The 14,396-nt window shown below is 56.9% G+C and overlaps 1 protein-coding gene across 1 annotated transcript; it reads right to left on the bottom strand.

Moving 5' to 3' along the window:
• Positions 1 to 1,644: 1,644 nt before the first annotated feature.
• NPTXR (neuronal pentraxin receptor) lies at positions 1,645 to 12,329 on the bottom strand. Its single transcript, XM_033514337.1, has 5 exons — positions 11,558 to 12,329; positions 4,630 to 4,852; positions 4,243 to 4,487; positions 3,751 to 3,930; positions 1,645 to 3,346 (listed from the first exon to the last, which is right to left on the bottom strand). The coding sequence occupies exons 1-5, from the start codon at positions 12,131 to 12,133 to the stop codon at positions 3,122 to 3,124; spliced, it is 1,449 nt and encodes a 482-aa protein (XP_033370228.1). The 5' UTR covers positions 12,134 to 12,329; the 3' UTR covers positions 1,645 to 3,121.
• Positions 12,330 to 14,396: the final 2,067 nt, after the last annotated feature.

The raw sequence follows: 14,396 nt of genomic DNA, 5'->3' as shown, positions 1-14,396 counted from the left end.
CACAGGTTTGCAGCTCCTGCAAGGCTTGGCTTAGTGAAAAGAAATGGTCTCATCTTGCTCTCCTCCTCCTCAGACGGTAAGAAGCAGACATCGCTTCCTGCAGAGAGCCAGAGCAGGATGAAAATCAAATATTTATTTCTGCTCTTCATTTGTGTCTCCCATCCAGTTTCTAATCACTCCATAATGCCTTTGTTTCCTGAAGAGCCTTATGTGGAGGCATTTGCTGGAAGCTTTTAAAAGGTTTGGGAAAATTCTATCAAATTTTCCTGTGTGCCCCCCAGGTCTGCCTAACTGGCTGTGAACCTCTGAGGGAGAGGAGCTTGCCCTGCAGAAGCTCTGCCACTGAGCTCCCCCCATTCTCCTGTTCCAGAAATGACAGCTCCACATCCTGGGGACATGGCTGGGATTAGGATCATGCCAGCATCATTTGGCAGGGATGAGGAGGGCAGCACCGAAGGCTCTGATCAAGCATCTCCGCGTGTCCCCTTTGTTTCTGCTTTTCGGGAGAGGATTTACACACAGTTTTAACGTGGGCCGGGTTTCCGGGCTCCGGAGGAGATGGGTGTTTTGCCAATAGCCTACATCAGCAGTGGCCAGGCTGTTTCCATCCTTGTTCATCCTTTCGCCTGCCTTGGCCAGCAGCCCCAAGAGCCCTCTTGCAGGGCTTCTGCAGTTTTGATAGGAGGGTCTTCTGGACCAGTTCCCCATCCCCTCCCCCATTTAATCTGTTTCTGAGTTTATGATCCCAGCAGTGTTTTTTTGACATTTCCTCCTCTAAAAAATGTTGCACTTCTCAGTTATGCTGCTGGTATTTGGGCACACGAGCAGATGGCACCTGTTGAACCCTCTCCTCTTAGTAATGAGGGTGTGAGCCTTCAGCTCGGCAAGGCCCTTGAACCAATGTTCCAGCTGAAGTACATACTTTTTCTTCAAAACAAGCCCTCAGCTTTGTGAAGATGTGCTGAAGGTTGAGAGTACCAACCTTTCTTTTATGGCATTAAATACTCTCCAGAAGGAGAAGTGGGGGGGGGGGGGGGGCAGCTCTGACTCAGAGAGGAGATCCCACAAGCATGCCAACAATGGAAAAACTCAGTCCTCTGGCTTTGTGCTGTTTCCCCCAAATATTGGTGAAAGCTGTGCTTTTCGTAGGAGGAGCAGGACCCACTGAGAGGCAAAAGCACCATGCAGACCTGGTCACGAATTGTTCTACAATAGGAGCTCCAAGAGTCGTGCCTGAACCATCTTGTGCCTAGCTAGGTCAGAAACTCATTACTACTGCTTAATTAGATTTATACTCAATGCGAGTTCTTTGCTATCATGCTCTGACCTAGAGGCTATGATTTCTTACTTGTTTCTCTCCATGGAGAGGTGTTTTCCCCAGCTCTCATGCCCCACCAGTCACAGCCTGTACCCCATAGCACTCTGCAGTGGAGTAGATCAAAGGTGGCCAGACTGTGACACCATCTCTTGCTCCTCTGGGGCAACAACACCAAAACCCCTGTGATGATATTCCTGTAGTGCCAGCAGTGGGCCCAGCCAACTCCCTTCAGTGAGGCCCTGAACACGCTGCAGAAGGTCACCTCATCTATCTTGGGCTGACCGCTCCTGCCCGTCCCCCCAGCAACCTGGCACTCCACAGGAGGCTCGAACAGAAAACATCACGTTTATTGTTCACGATCAGCTTTACAAAAGAAATGTCCCAACACGGGTGCGCGTCAGGGGCCCTTTTCACGAACGTGCATTAGAGAAAGCGCGCGGGCGAGCGAGTGAGGAAGAGGGGGAGGCTCCTCAGGGTGCACGAAGGTCACAGTGTTCCCACTTGGCACAAGGCTGCTCCCCATCCCCGCCGTGTCGTCCCCAGTGGGCTGAGCCACCCCAGCACTGGCAGAGACCCTGGGCGAGGGGATGGGGGTGGCAGGGACGTCCCTTCTGCCAGCTTTGCCTCCCCCAGGCGCGGGGGCAGCTGTCACCCAAAGTGGAACTTGGGGTCGGGGGGAACACTGGAAGCTGAACACTGCATTGAGCTACCATGAGAGCCCCAAAATAACCCTCCCACCCCACCCCCAGACACACACACGCATGTGCACATACACACACTCACATATCGAGATGTTGGTGACCACGCAATGTGGAAACGGCATATTCTCAGGCACTCCACAGGGAAAACACCAGCCTGCTCTTCCACCCTCCCTGTTTCAAGGCCAGTGGCAGCCCTGTTCCTGGCAAGGAGCTGCTAAAGAAGGGGACCTGGGTGGAACTAAGGGCAGTAGCCCAATCCAGTACCAAAAGATTGGGGGATAATGACCGGGCTCCTCTGACTACCACCATTCTCCACCTCTTTTTCCTTGCTTTTGTTCCCTTTGATGGCAGTGCTGCACTCTTTCCCCCTCGGCCAGCGCTGGGGGAGATGCTTTGCCCAATTCCCCCCATTCCGTTGGTGGCTGACCCATCCCCCAGCTTGGAGATGGTGGAGAGTGCTCTCTTCCCTCTGCTTCAAAAGTCTGGTTCCCCTTGGGCAGCCCTGCCCAAACAGGCAGCAGAGGCAGGGAAAGGGGTGCTGGGGGGTAAGTGCTGTGCCACTGACTCTCTGCCACTCTCCCTCAGCTTTCCTGGGGCCACATTTGAAAAACCAGGGCAGCAGGAGAAGGATGGGGCTGGAGGTGAGATCCTGGAATGCAGGCTCATAAAAATGGACAGTGTGGTTGCTGGAAATAAATAAGGAAAGGGGATGTGTTCAGGTGATGCCTGCACCCTGGCATCCCACTGAGGCTGGACTGCACTCAAAGTAAATGGAGTTCTACTTGCCACTCCCTGTTAGGTCTGACAAGGTGAGGACCCTCACGGTACCAAGGACACCTGCAAGTACAGCGAGTTCCACCCAAAACAGAAGTGAGGCAAGATGAGACTCAGGAGCCAGCCTGCCAGGAATGAGGACAAGCCACAGCACCAGCACAGGGACAACAGGGAGGCTTCCAGGGGCCCCTCTCCCTCCTGGGACACCAGCACAGGGGGCTCAAGCATTGCCCCAGCAAGGCTTACTGGTCGGGGAGGGGAGAAAGGGGCTCCCTGCTTTGGGGCTGCCACCGGGCTCCTTGGCGCTGGGGAGAGGGCTGGGGGCCACTCACGCCTTCCTCCCTTCCTCGCAGGCGGCAAAGCCCGCCTTGCTGGCACCCCCAAAGACCTCCACCGCCTGGTCATCCCACTGGATCACATTCCCTTGGAGGTGGGAGGTGCAGTTAGCCAAGCCCAGGATCTCTGCTGGTGCCAGCATGTGGTCCCAGACGCCAAACTGTGCCAGCTCTCCCACGAAGGCTTGTGTGGCATCAAAGCGGCCCCCCATCGTGTCCTGGGAAAGAGCAGGAGAGGTGATTGGACAGGGATGAAGAGAAGAGGAGGATGCACCCACTGGGAAACAGCAAGGGGGAGAGGGAGAAGTTTGGGGAGAAGCAGAACAAGGTGCTCGATGGCAGGGAGAGGAGGGGATGAATGCATGGAAGAGATTCAAGGAAACAAGGCAGGGAATGTCTTGCAAGAAAGGCATTATCTTCTCTTCCCTGTCCCTATCCCAAAGGGATATGACTGTGAGGGTGCATGGCCAGCCTGGAGGCTGAATGAACAGGCAGGAGAGCCCCGCTGAGCGCTCCTGCCCACGCTGTCCCCTCCCCTCACCCCATTTGGGTCCTTTTCCCCCAGCCAGTTCCTACTAGAGTGATGCTAATTGGCAGGTCTCGGTGTCAAACTGGTACCTACCTGCTCCTGGCCCAGGATGATGATGCCCTGGGGCCTGATGGAATGCCAGGAGGCCAGGTTCTCACCAGCACCCCGCTGTTCACCATCCTGGTATGCTGACCACTTGCCGTCCCGGGTGGTCCACGCCACGCAGATGTGGTGCCAGGCCTTGTCCTTCAGACTCAGCGGCAGCTGGGCAACCTTTGAGAGAAGAGCAAGATCCAGGTGCTTGGTAGGATTGCTGGGGGACCCCAGGGAGAGCAAGATGGGCACCCCCGTGGTAGTGGTGGCATCCCAAAATCTACAGACATCCAGATGTGCTGTTTCTCCCCATCAAAACTCACCCCAATGAGCCATCTTTCCAATCCTCCTGCCTCCCACCATAAACCTAGGGCCCATTCCTCCCAGCTCCCCCACACCAGCGTCCCCAGGAATATAATTTCCTAGGGGGATTGAAGCAGGGAAGATGAGGGGTAGGGTTTTCTCTCCTGCCCTTCCTTCAACTGGGCTGACCTTGTCATTGATGAGCAGCTCCAGGGGGTTAGAGCCCCACTCCAACAGCACGATCTCGTTGGCTTGGTTCGGGACAGAGTAGGAGAACGGGGTGCCAATGCCTGCCAGGGCCTTGGACTTCAGCCACATGCAGATGGTGAAGGCGTACAGCTCCGGCAGGCTCTTCTTCATGCGGGCATACATGTAGTTGTTCTGCACCGGGATGGTCACCTTGAAGGCGTCAGGAGGGCTGTAGCCCTGTGGTCCTACGTAGCAAAGATGGGGAGGAGAAAGAAAGGTCAGCACTTGTAATTGGGATGGGGGTGACTTGTCCTAGGGCTCTCCTGGTGATGTATCTCAGGGTAGGAACCCTCTGCCCCACCTCCATCCCCGCTGGGCAGGACTCACCGTGCTCCAGCTCCGTCACCCGGTTCTGGAGGGAGTTCAGCTCCTTCTCAATGTTGTGCTGCTGCTGGCTGCGGTCAGTGCTGGCGGCCTGGCGCTCTTTCTGCAGGGTCAGGATCTTGGAAAGGAGCTGCTCCTCCAGCTGCTCCATCTTGGTGTGGAGGGCATCACGGGCAAGTGCCGGGGCAGTGGGTGCTGAGCCGTTGGTGCGGGCTGGCAGCTCCTGCTGCATTTGGCGGCAGCCACGATAGCAGGAATAGGAAGCGCAGAAGAGAAAATTCAGCACAGTGTCACTATAAGAGTTTAAATAAGGCCATGCCCAGCCTGCAGCACTACAGGTAGTGCTGGGATAACAGTCCCATATCCGCACTGGGGTCCTCTCCAAGAGCCTCCAGCTGACTTTGTACCTCCCCTCTCAGAGCCCCCATTGAGCTCATTACTGCAAAACGAAGCTTGGCTGATCTTAATGACTTTCTGCTACTTCAGAGACAGAGCGAGGGTGGGATGTTTGGGTCATCCCTTGGCTCTGCTCCTGCAGGCAGCCTCCCACGATGAGGAAATGATGCGGGCAGGACCTTGGAGCTCCCGGTCACTCCTGCTGCTCGTGAGGCTGCTTACCTATAGCAGCACGCTAACATCACTTAATGGGGCTGTAATCCTCTTAGCCGAGCTCAGCTGGCGTGCGGGGGTGCATGCACGTGTGCCAGGTAGCTCTCCATAAGTCAACCTCTCCTGGGCCACCAGGATATCAGGGAGCAGTGGGACTGGTGCCAGGCTGTCGTGTCTCTGGTCCTCAAGGCATGAGCCATCACCTGGGGACATCGAGCCTGTCTTGCCCCATCAGGATCAACACTCGGACCAAAACTCGTTCCATGGCACCAACATGGCAGCTGGTAAAGATGCTCCCACCTGCTACTGCACTCTGCAAAGACCCCAGATCCCACCTTACTGGGAGACCCCATCCCAGATGGAAGAAAACCAGTCTGGAAGGGAGAAAGTAACCCTTTGCCATGCTCCTGGGGTTTCTCTGTAAATAGGAGCTCTCTTCTTTCCCCGTGTCCTTAGTGGATTAGTGTCTCTGCCATGGGCTCTGAAAGATGACAACCACCTTCTCTGTGTTGCCAGACTTTCCCAGAGGTGCTGGAGCAGCCATGGAGACCTTTGCCTTGGCTCCTCCGGCACCGAGGGATCTGCATGGCTGCTTCAGCCCTGGACATTCATGTGGCTTTTGCTGACAGGACATGGGGATACCATCCCTGTCAACCTGAACAGCCTCCCTCCTGCCTCAGAGCTGGCCTGGTGGAGGTCACCACACTCACCTGTGGTTGTGGCTTCCTGCATTTTCCTTTCTTACATCCAGCTTCTCCAGGCTGGACAGGATCTGATAATCCCGCACACAAAGCTGAAGGAGAGGGATGCCTCCCCATGTCACCCCTAATCTTTGATACCCATCATGAACAACAGAGGGGAGGGGAAGGCTGGAAGAAAGTCAGGTTTGGCTGGGCAGGATGCAGCCTTGGCGGATGGGAACAGCAGGGAGAGGAAAAGTGAGAAGATGGTGTTGGTGTGAGCACAAATGTACCCACTTTGGGCAACAACATGCTCGGGCTACAAATAAAATGGAATTTGTGATGCCCCAAGGTCTGCAAGAGCTGCCAGCAGGGTCTGCCAGGGCAAACCCGCAGATTCTGTGAGGAAAACCAACCTGGAAAAGCAAAACCCAACAAGAAAAGAGAGGTTGTGCTGGGGACATCTGCCAGCCCTGATCGAATGCCAGCTCTCACTGCCAGCTTGCTCCGGGCAGCCCAGCAAAGAGAACCCTACCTTTGGTCTTTGCAAAACTGAAGCATTAGCCAATGTGAAAGCAGCTTTAACTCTTTTGCTTTTTTTTTTTTTTTTAAAGGGGTCTTGGGGATCCACCTGATGGAAGGCAGGGTAGAGATGGAAGGGAATCTTGAGGGAAGGGAAGTGGAAAGGTTAATTCTCATTCTCTTGGCAAGGATAGTTCCCACCTGGGGCTGTCTGCATTTGTACCCAAGCTGAGCTGGCTGCATTTTGGCAGGAGGCAGCCCAAGTGGGATGGGGTTGCCTTTGCCTCTGTGACCACATCCCGTGGGCTCCAAGAGCTTTTCTCATCCTTTCAGGCTGCCTGGCTACAGCGGAGGCTGGCACGCTCCTGTCTGCCGCACGCTTTGATTGCTCGAGCTGCGGGTTTGGAGCCTACGTCCCTGCTTTCATGCATGGCTCCATCTGTTAATGACGAAAAAAGGAAAAGCTGGGAGATTTTGTCACTCTGACTAGCCCCTGATAGCCTGCCCTACATTATTCAGTAGTGACTGAGTACTTTTTTTTTACCTCCCTCTTCCTCCTGCTTTTCTCCTTGCTGCTATTTTCTTCCCTCTGTAACTTTTCTCCCTATGGCTTTTTCATTTCTTTGGCTGTAGAGCATCTCTTCCTGATGCCTCTCCCCATGCCCACACATTGTGTCTTTCCCCTTTCATTCACTTTCTTCCCCCCTCCTGAGTTTTTCCCCATCCAGCCCTGTCTCCAGCTCTTGCTGGTCCTCCCAAGTTGGCAGCCAGGGCACTGACAGCCGGAGCCACATGGCCGACTTAAACCATTGCTGACCCCATGTTCCTTCTGGAAAGGGATTGTAGCCAGCACCCCCCTCTGGCAGGGTTTCAGGGCCATCCCAGCAAACACCATCCGTATCCCTGCAGCCAGAGGATGGCTGGACAGGAGACTGGACTCCGCGTTCTACCCCGTGCAGCCGAGTTGTGCTGGGTGATGTCTCTGACGCCAGGCTGGGCTGCATCCCCCTGCCATGATCCTCATCTCCGAGCTGCCGCTCGAGCATCTTTCCCACAAGGCAAATTATTTGCAAAATTATTAATGGTTGATGTGCAGCTGTTATTTACTGGTGACCTTTGGGGAGGGGAAGGGGGGGAAGCGCCTTCTCCCTGGCTGTTCGGCAGGCACCCGGCTTCCCATCTGCCGCCGCACAGGCAGCAGGGGAGTGGGCAGTGGCTGTGGGGGAGGCTCGTTCCACGCTTTTTGGCCACCAGAACCGGCAAAAAAAAGATTGAAAGATGCCAGGTAAAATTAATCACGTTAAATGTCAGCGGCTGGCAGGGGGTGGGGAGGGGGAGGTGGGGGCAGGGGGCTGCGGCAGCCGTGCCGGCGTGTGCTCACTGGGGCTGCAGCCCTCAGCCAGCAAATGCACTTTGATTTACATAAGGAGATCAGAGCCTCATTTACTAATGCACCGCCAAGTCCGGGTGCTGCTGCTCCCCCTCAGCCCACCAGGACCCACCTTGGCTGCTGGGACAGGGCAGGCAGGAGCACAGGACGATGCCTGTGGGATGGAGCCCTGGCACATCCCAGGGATCACGCTGCTCAGCTGGGTGCGTGCACACAGCGGGCCCATTCCGTTCCTTGGAGCTGTGGATCCTTACAGCCTGCACAAAACTCCTCAGTGGCTGCTACCCTGGGATGCTCACTGCTGCAGGACACCACACCTGCTGCACCAGAGGGTTTTGGACCCTGCCATCTCTTTGGACCCAGGCAGGACCTTGGGGATGATTAAACTCCAAAAGGGATCGCATGGAGTAGAAGAAAAACAGGAATGGATCAGCCTTTCCCTCTTCCTCGCAAGAGAAGGGCTCACCATTGATCCTGTTCCCCTGAAACCTCTGAGGGCAGGCTAGGACTGTCACAGTTTGGGCGTTTACATCCCCACACTGCTGGAGATGAAGGCAGGAGGGAAGCAGCTAGGTCACTACCATTCCCATTGCCTTACCTGAGCGTTTCCTGCCCCCAGCCAGGTCACCAGCTGCAATGGCACAGCCACGAACCAGCTGAGGGGCAAACAGGCTGTTACAATTCCACCAGGTCCCCCCATGGAGCCCATCAGGCTGTGCCCTCTCCCGCTCCTCTCTCCTGCAAGGGATGACGGGGAGAAGGGGAGCATCCGCATCTCGGCACAGCCCAGGCAGCCAAGGTGATTCTCTCCCCGATCCCTTTCCATTTGCAGCAATAACTAAGAGCATGGAAAAGGAGCACCTGGGACCCTCGGCTCTGTGTTCCAAGATGCACCAGAGTGCACAGACACGAGCACGTGCTGAGAGAAAAGGGGGGGACCCCTCAAAAGCGGGATGAAAAAGCCTAACTAGGCTGCTGTGTGTGAGGAAAGGACGATCAGTGCCTCGGGTGGCGCTAGGAAGAGGTGAGGGAAGATGTGTGAATGCTGTGCTGATGCTAGCCCAGCCCCACAGAAATGTCAGGGGACAAAAAGTGAGACCGTGGGGGCCCTCCCTGCATCTTCTCCTGGGAAATCCTTCTGCCATGCCGACAAAATTAAGAAACAAATGCCTTAATAGGTTTTTCAGTGCATGAATAAATCTTGTTATGCCTTACAGACAGGGCTGAGAGTGCCCAGATTAGATCAGCAGTCTTCTACCAGCCCCCTCCCCGCAGCCTCAGCTCTGAAACATCCAGCAGTAATCCCTGCTGGCCAACCTGACTGGAGACTCCCTGGGATACAGCCTTCCCAGAGCAGCTCATGGCATTTTGTGTCATCTCTCTTCTGAGACTAAACCACCACAGGACTGGCAGCATTTCCTCTCCTCCCCAGTGGGTTTTGCAGAGTCTTCAGCACATGAGAGCCACCCCGGGACTGTCCCCATCCAGGTCATCTTTTGGGATGATCATTGCCATCATCCAGGATAGCTGTGGAGGCTGAGAGTGCCTCCCGTGCCATGGGGTACCCCAGGAAGGCTCCCAGGGTTGACAGCCATGCGGGACAGAAGAGTGCAGGTACTCCACCAAGAAGTTTTAGGTGTCTGCTCCTGGGGTGGGGTGGGAGGCAATTTGGAGAGGGAGGCCACAGGAAACTGTCAGTGGATGACTGAGCTGTGACCACAAGGCTCAGCTGGCAGAGCTGCAGCCATCTCAGGGGTGTGGTGCACACAGGTGACACTTTTTACCAGGTGGGAGCCAGGACAGACAAAGTCCAGCCCACCTGTAACACACTGCCCTACTCCCTCACCTGACAAGGCTCTCTGAGTCTCAGGGTGCTGTGTCTCCCCTGCAGAGCAAACTTGGGACCCTCAGGCCCCTGGCAACACAAAACCAAACATTTTTGGTCATGTGCCACTTGGCTTCCTCATCAGTGTGGGCATGAGCCTCATCCCAGCACCACTTTAGGCTCCCTAGGCACATGTGACAGCCTGCTCCAACCCTTGTGAGCTTCACCCTCCTCCTCCTCCACCCCGAACCTCCCACCATTATCAGAAACCCCAGGAGAGGGGCCAGGGCAGCTGATGGGTGATGCTGCCCAATGGAGAAGAGGGAGAACATGCCCCTATGGCCTGATGCTCCCAAGATCCAAACTGATATGCTGGGCACTGTCCCACCATGCATCATCTGGTCTATGTGTGCAGATACTTATTTCACTGCTTTATTTTTGGGTGAGTATACCTGCTGTGTTATTCCACTGATGGAAAATCATTTGTTTAGGGCTTCAGGGTTTTTTGGGCGGGTCTGTCACTCCCTGCAGCTGCATTTAGCTCTGGGCAACGTGTCAGATAGGCTGCTCATCCCACTCTCCCTGCATGTGCCCAGCCTGCCTCTGTGTTTCTTCTTGTGCCTGTGTGTGCATTACCCTGGCAGCTCACAGGTGCTTCCTCTCTGGTCTTCCAGCTCTTTTCCTTCTCGTGTTCATGTGTTTATTTGCCTTTCTGTCTTTTTATTCCTGTTCATGTCTCCATTGATTGCAATAACCCTCTCTCCCAGCCTCATTTCTCAGCCTGTGACCTTAGTGGCTCTGAATTTCCCATCCATTGCCTGCTGCTGCACCCACATGTCTGTAGTGAGTGGGGTCAAAAGGGTAAAGCTGAGGAGAGGGACCCCATAATGTGCTGCATGACCCCATCTCCTAGCTCCACACTCCAGGGAAGAGTGGAGAGGGCAACAGGGAACAGAACAGGATGATGAGAGGGTTGAGGGCTCGCAGGAGGCTCCTTGCAGGTGGCTCTGACACTTGACAGACCTCAGGGAGCAATCCCTACCTGGAGCAATTCCCACAGGGAAAACAGACAACTCTCCTCTTGTAGCTCTCACGTGTCAAAACCATTGCCACAGCCATATCCTGCAAAGTCTGCCAAGTGCCGTGGGACTGCTGAGCCCAAGTAAATCAGTGCTCACATGCACTCCGTGATGTTGCCCCATGACAAGCATCATGGTAGAACCTTTGGTGCCACTGGATTGTGGCTGGCCCAGGGCTGAGCCTGCCAGGCACACGCTGCACAGCTGCTGCAGAATGGGGACCAGGAGGCTGCATCCCAAGTGCCAACAGCCCAATGCCCCAGGAATGGGCACAGTGAATGACTCCAGCTGTGCCCTTCCCTCTCCAGCTCCTATGGACCATGTGGGGAAAGGGGGCCAGGCTCATGGTGGGTGGCACTGCACTTCACTTTGTGAGATGTCCCATTCATAACCATGATGGCATCAGATGGGATTTACCTTTTTGCTAAAGGGCAGGATTTGGCCCTGAGCTGCCAGTCTGCTCTGGAGGAGTCCTTAGCAGGTGCCCTGGGGCAAGCAAGGTACCCTAGCTGGGTGCAGACTCGGGGGGAAAGTGGGCAGCGCTGGTGCTTTGGGACTACCTTGCATGGAAAGAGAGGAGAGCTCAAGGTGAGTCCCTTGCCCCTGGGCAGATAGCTCAGGAAAGAGGGAGGCAAGAACAACCTTCCTGAAGCCTCATGAGGGGGACAAGCTAGTTCGGGGTGCATGTGGCTGCAGGCTGGGGGAATGGCACGTGTGGGAGCATCATCTCCTGGGACCATCCCTCCCAGACCCCAGGAACATCTTTCCCTGGGAGTGTCGTCCCCTGGGGCCATCCCTCCCAGACCCCCAGGAGCATCCCTCGCACCTCTATCCGGTCGATTCGGTCCTGGAGGGTGCGAACAGCCTCCTCCAGCTCCCGCACGGCGGGCGGCTCATCGGGAGGGTGGCCCATGGTGCCGGGGCGCGGGGCGGCGCGGAGCCCGGCGGCAGCGGGGGGCGCGGCGGCGGGGGGGCTCCGCAGGCCGCCCTCGCAGCGGCTGAGCTTGCCGGTGAGCTCCCGGATGGTCTCCTGGTCCATGCGGATCCGCTCCTTCTGCTCCAGCGCCGTGCGGCGCAGCTGGGCCGCCGCGCTCCGCAGCGCCAGCAGCTCCTCGGGGCCGGCGGCGCTGCCGGCGGCGGTGCCGGTGCCGCTGGCCGGGCACTCGGTGCTCAGCGGGGTGCAGACGAAGCGGCTGAAGAGCGGCGGCCCCCCCGGCAGGCGCGGCCCGGCGCTGGCCAGAGCCTCGGCGGGGCCGTGCAGCGCTCCCAGCCCCTTGTCGGCGGCGGGCAGGAGGGCGGCGGCGGCCGAGTCATTGTCGGCGGCGGCGGCGGCGGGCGCGGCGGTGCCGGCCGGGTGGACGCTGGCGATGATGCAGATGATGGCCCCGAGGAAAGCCAGCATGCCCGCCGCCAGCAGCACCGCCAGAAACTTCAGGGTGGCAGCGGCGTGGGGGGCCCGAGCCCGCGGACGGCGAGAAAACAAAGCGGGCGGGGATGGAGAAGGGGACGGACGGTCGGAGGGATGGACGGGCAGCCCGGAGGGAGCTGGCGGACAAGGACGGTACCGGCAGCAGCGCCGGGGCCCCGCCGCGCCGCGCCGCGCTTATATGTGCCGGGCGGCGCCGCCCGCACCGCACCGCCCCCGCCGCCGCCGCCCCCGCCCCGGCCGTGCCCCCGGCCGTGCCCCTCTCAGTGACTCCCCCTTCCCGCCGAGCACCCTCCACGGGCTGCAAGGGCGACGGTCCCAGCCGTGGGAAGCGAGCGGGCAAGGGGACGGGAAAGGCAGAGAAGGCGGTCCGGGGGCACTCGGGGACGGGGTAGCTAGCTGAAGTCAGCCCGGCGGCAGCCTCCGGCGAGAGGATGCTGCCCCGGCACAGACCAGGGAATGATTTTTCCCCTGCGAGATGCCTAGGCTAGAAGTAAAGGGCCTCTTTGATAACCCGAGGGTGAGAGCTTCGTTGTCAGTCATTCCCTGTGATGGTCTTGCGGGCCTTTTTTCCTCCTTGGCTTTCTCCTAAAAATTAAACTAGCAAACTTCTTAGCTGTCTTGCTCTCCCACCTCAGACAGGACTGTTGCAGAGAGCTGCCGTGGGATGCCTCAGCCTCTGCCCCGCACGCCCATGTTACCCATTTGGGAAATAAAGACAGATGTTTAATCTTCCCCCACCACCCCTCTATTCTGAACTGCTCATAAACGAGCTACTTCTGACAACCACTTTCTCCTTGCTCCAGCAGAAGCTGTGCCATGCCCTCTCCTGTTCCCCAGGCACACTGGGGCCTTGGCGATGCAGCGCCGCTGAGAAAAGAGGAGCAGAAGAGGGAAAACAAACAAAATCAATTTCAAGCTCTACTCAGTAATGGCAGGAAATCCTTCCTAGCCTGCAGAGAAGCAGGAGCGTATGTGTTTTAAACAGCTCTGGTGCTGGGTATGAAACAGCAGAAAGGTTACCTCTTCTTTCCCCACAGGCATATTTGAGTGGATAAGGGAGCCAGAGCTAAAAAGGCTCCTCAAATTTGGCTGTTGACAGTGTACAGTCACCATCTCTTCTTGCAGAGTGCATTGCACCCCAGCCCCTCAAAACCCTCGCCCTGGAGCCAGCAAGAGACCTGCCTGACTTGTGGTGGTGTAAGGCTGTGGGGAGGAGGAGAGGAAGACAGATGGGGCGGTTCAAGGAAGAGGTAGAGATGAAGGGAATGCTGAGGAGGAAAAGTGGAGCTGGACATGGAGCAGTCCAGGCAAGAAACAGTTTTCTGGTGAAGAAAGCCCAAGCAACAGGTGTCTGGCCCTGGTGGTGAGGCCAATGAGTGCTCTGGGAGGGTGAGTGCTCGGTGTGCTGGGACAAGTGGGCACTGGCTGGGATGCAAAGGAAACAGGAGCCTGCACCCCATGACATGAGGGGAGGCCACCTGCCTCCAACCTGTCCCTTGCTAACAGTGGCAGGGGATTGCACCCTGCTGCATCTGCCCCTGCCTGCTGCAAGCCCACCCCGGCAGCGCCGTCCAAGGTGGGAGTGGATTGGAAAGGAATCCATGTGAGTGCTGCACCAGGCCACCCTACCCCACAGCGTGCAGATCAGGGTGGGAGAGGTATCCTTTGTCTGCAACCCTGCAGAAAAGTGTGCCATACACTTCTACAAAGCTTCTTGCCAGGGAAAGTGATGCTGTGCTGGGGACTTTGCTCTATCCAGGTTTTATTATCAAAGGTTGCAGGTGGCAGGGTTTATACCTCTGGCTGGTGCTGCTCTAGCAGTGGGGGGAAGTGTGAGCCCCCCTGCACCAGCCCGGCCCCGCTCAGCCATGCTGGGATGGGGAAGGCTTGGGTATCGCAGCAGGGCAGGGCTCACCTCTCCCACGGTCCCGACCTGTCCCTCAGCAGGGACCACAACTTCTTCCCAGAGACAAAGAGGTGACAAAAATAGATTTTCACAGGGGGTGATGACTCAGACTGGTGAGTGGCCAGAGCAGTCTCCCTGTCCCATGAATAACAATTCAGAGATCTCGCTGGGCAGCCGGCCCTTGCAAGGATGCAGTGTGGTGCGTGACAGGGTGGGGGAAAGCATTGTGGGGCTTTTTTTGGTTCCTGTTCTGAGCAGGATTGGTGACAGAATCTGAATTTAACAAGAGCTCATGGATTCAGCCCAGAGGGAGCGGGAGCAAACAGTTAA

The sequence above is a fragment of the Parus major genome, chromosome 1A (assembly GCF_001522545.3).
Source record: "Parus major isolate Abel chromosome 1A, Parus_major1.1, whole genome shotgun sequence".
NCBI classification, from domain to species: Eukaryota; Metazoa; Chordata; class Aves; order Passeriformes; family Paridae; genus Parus; species Parus major.
This window is presented reverse-complemented; position numbering and strand designations above follow the sequence as displayed.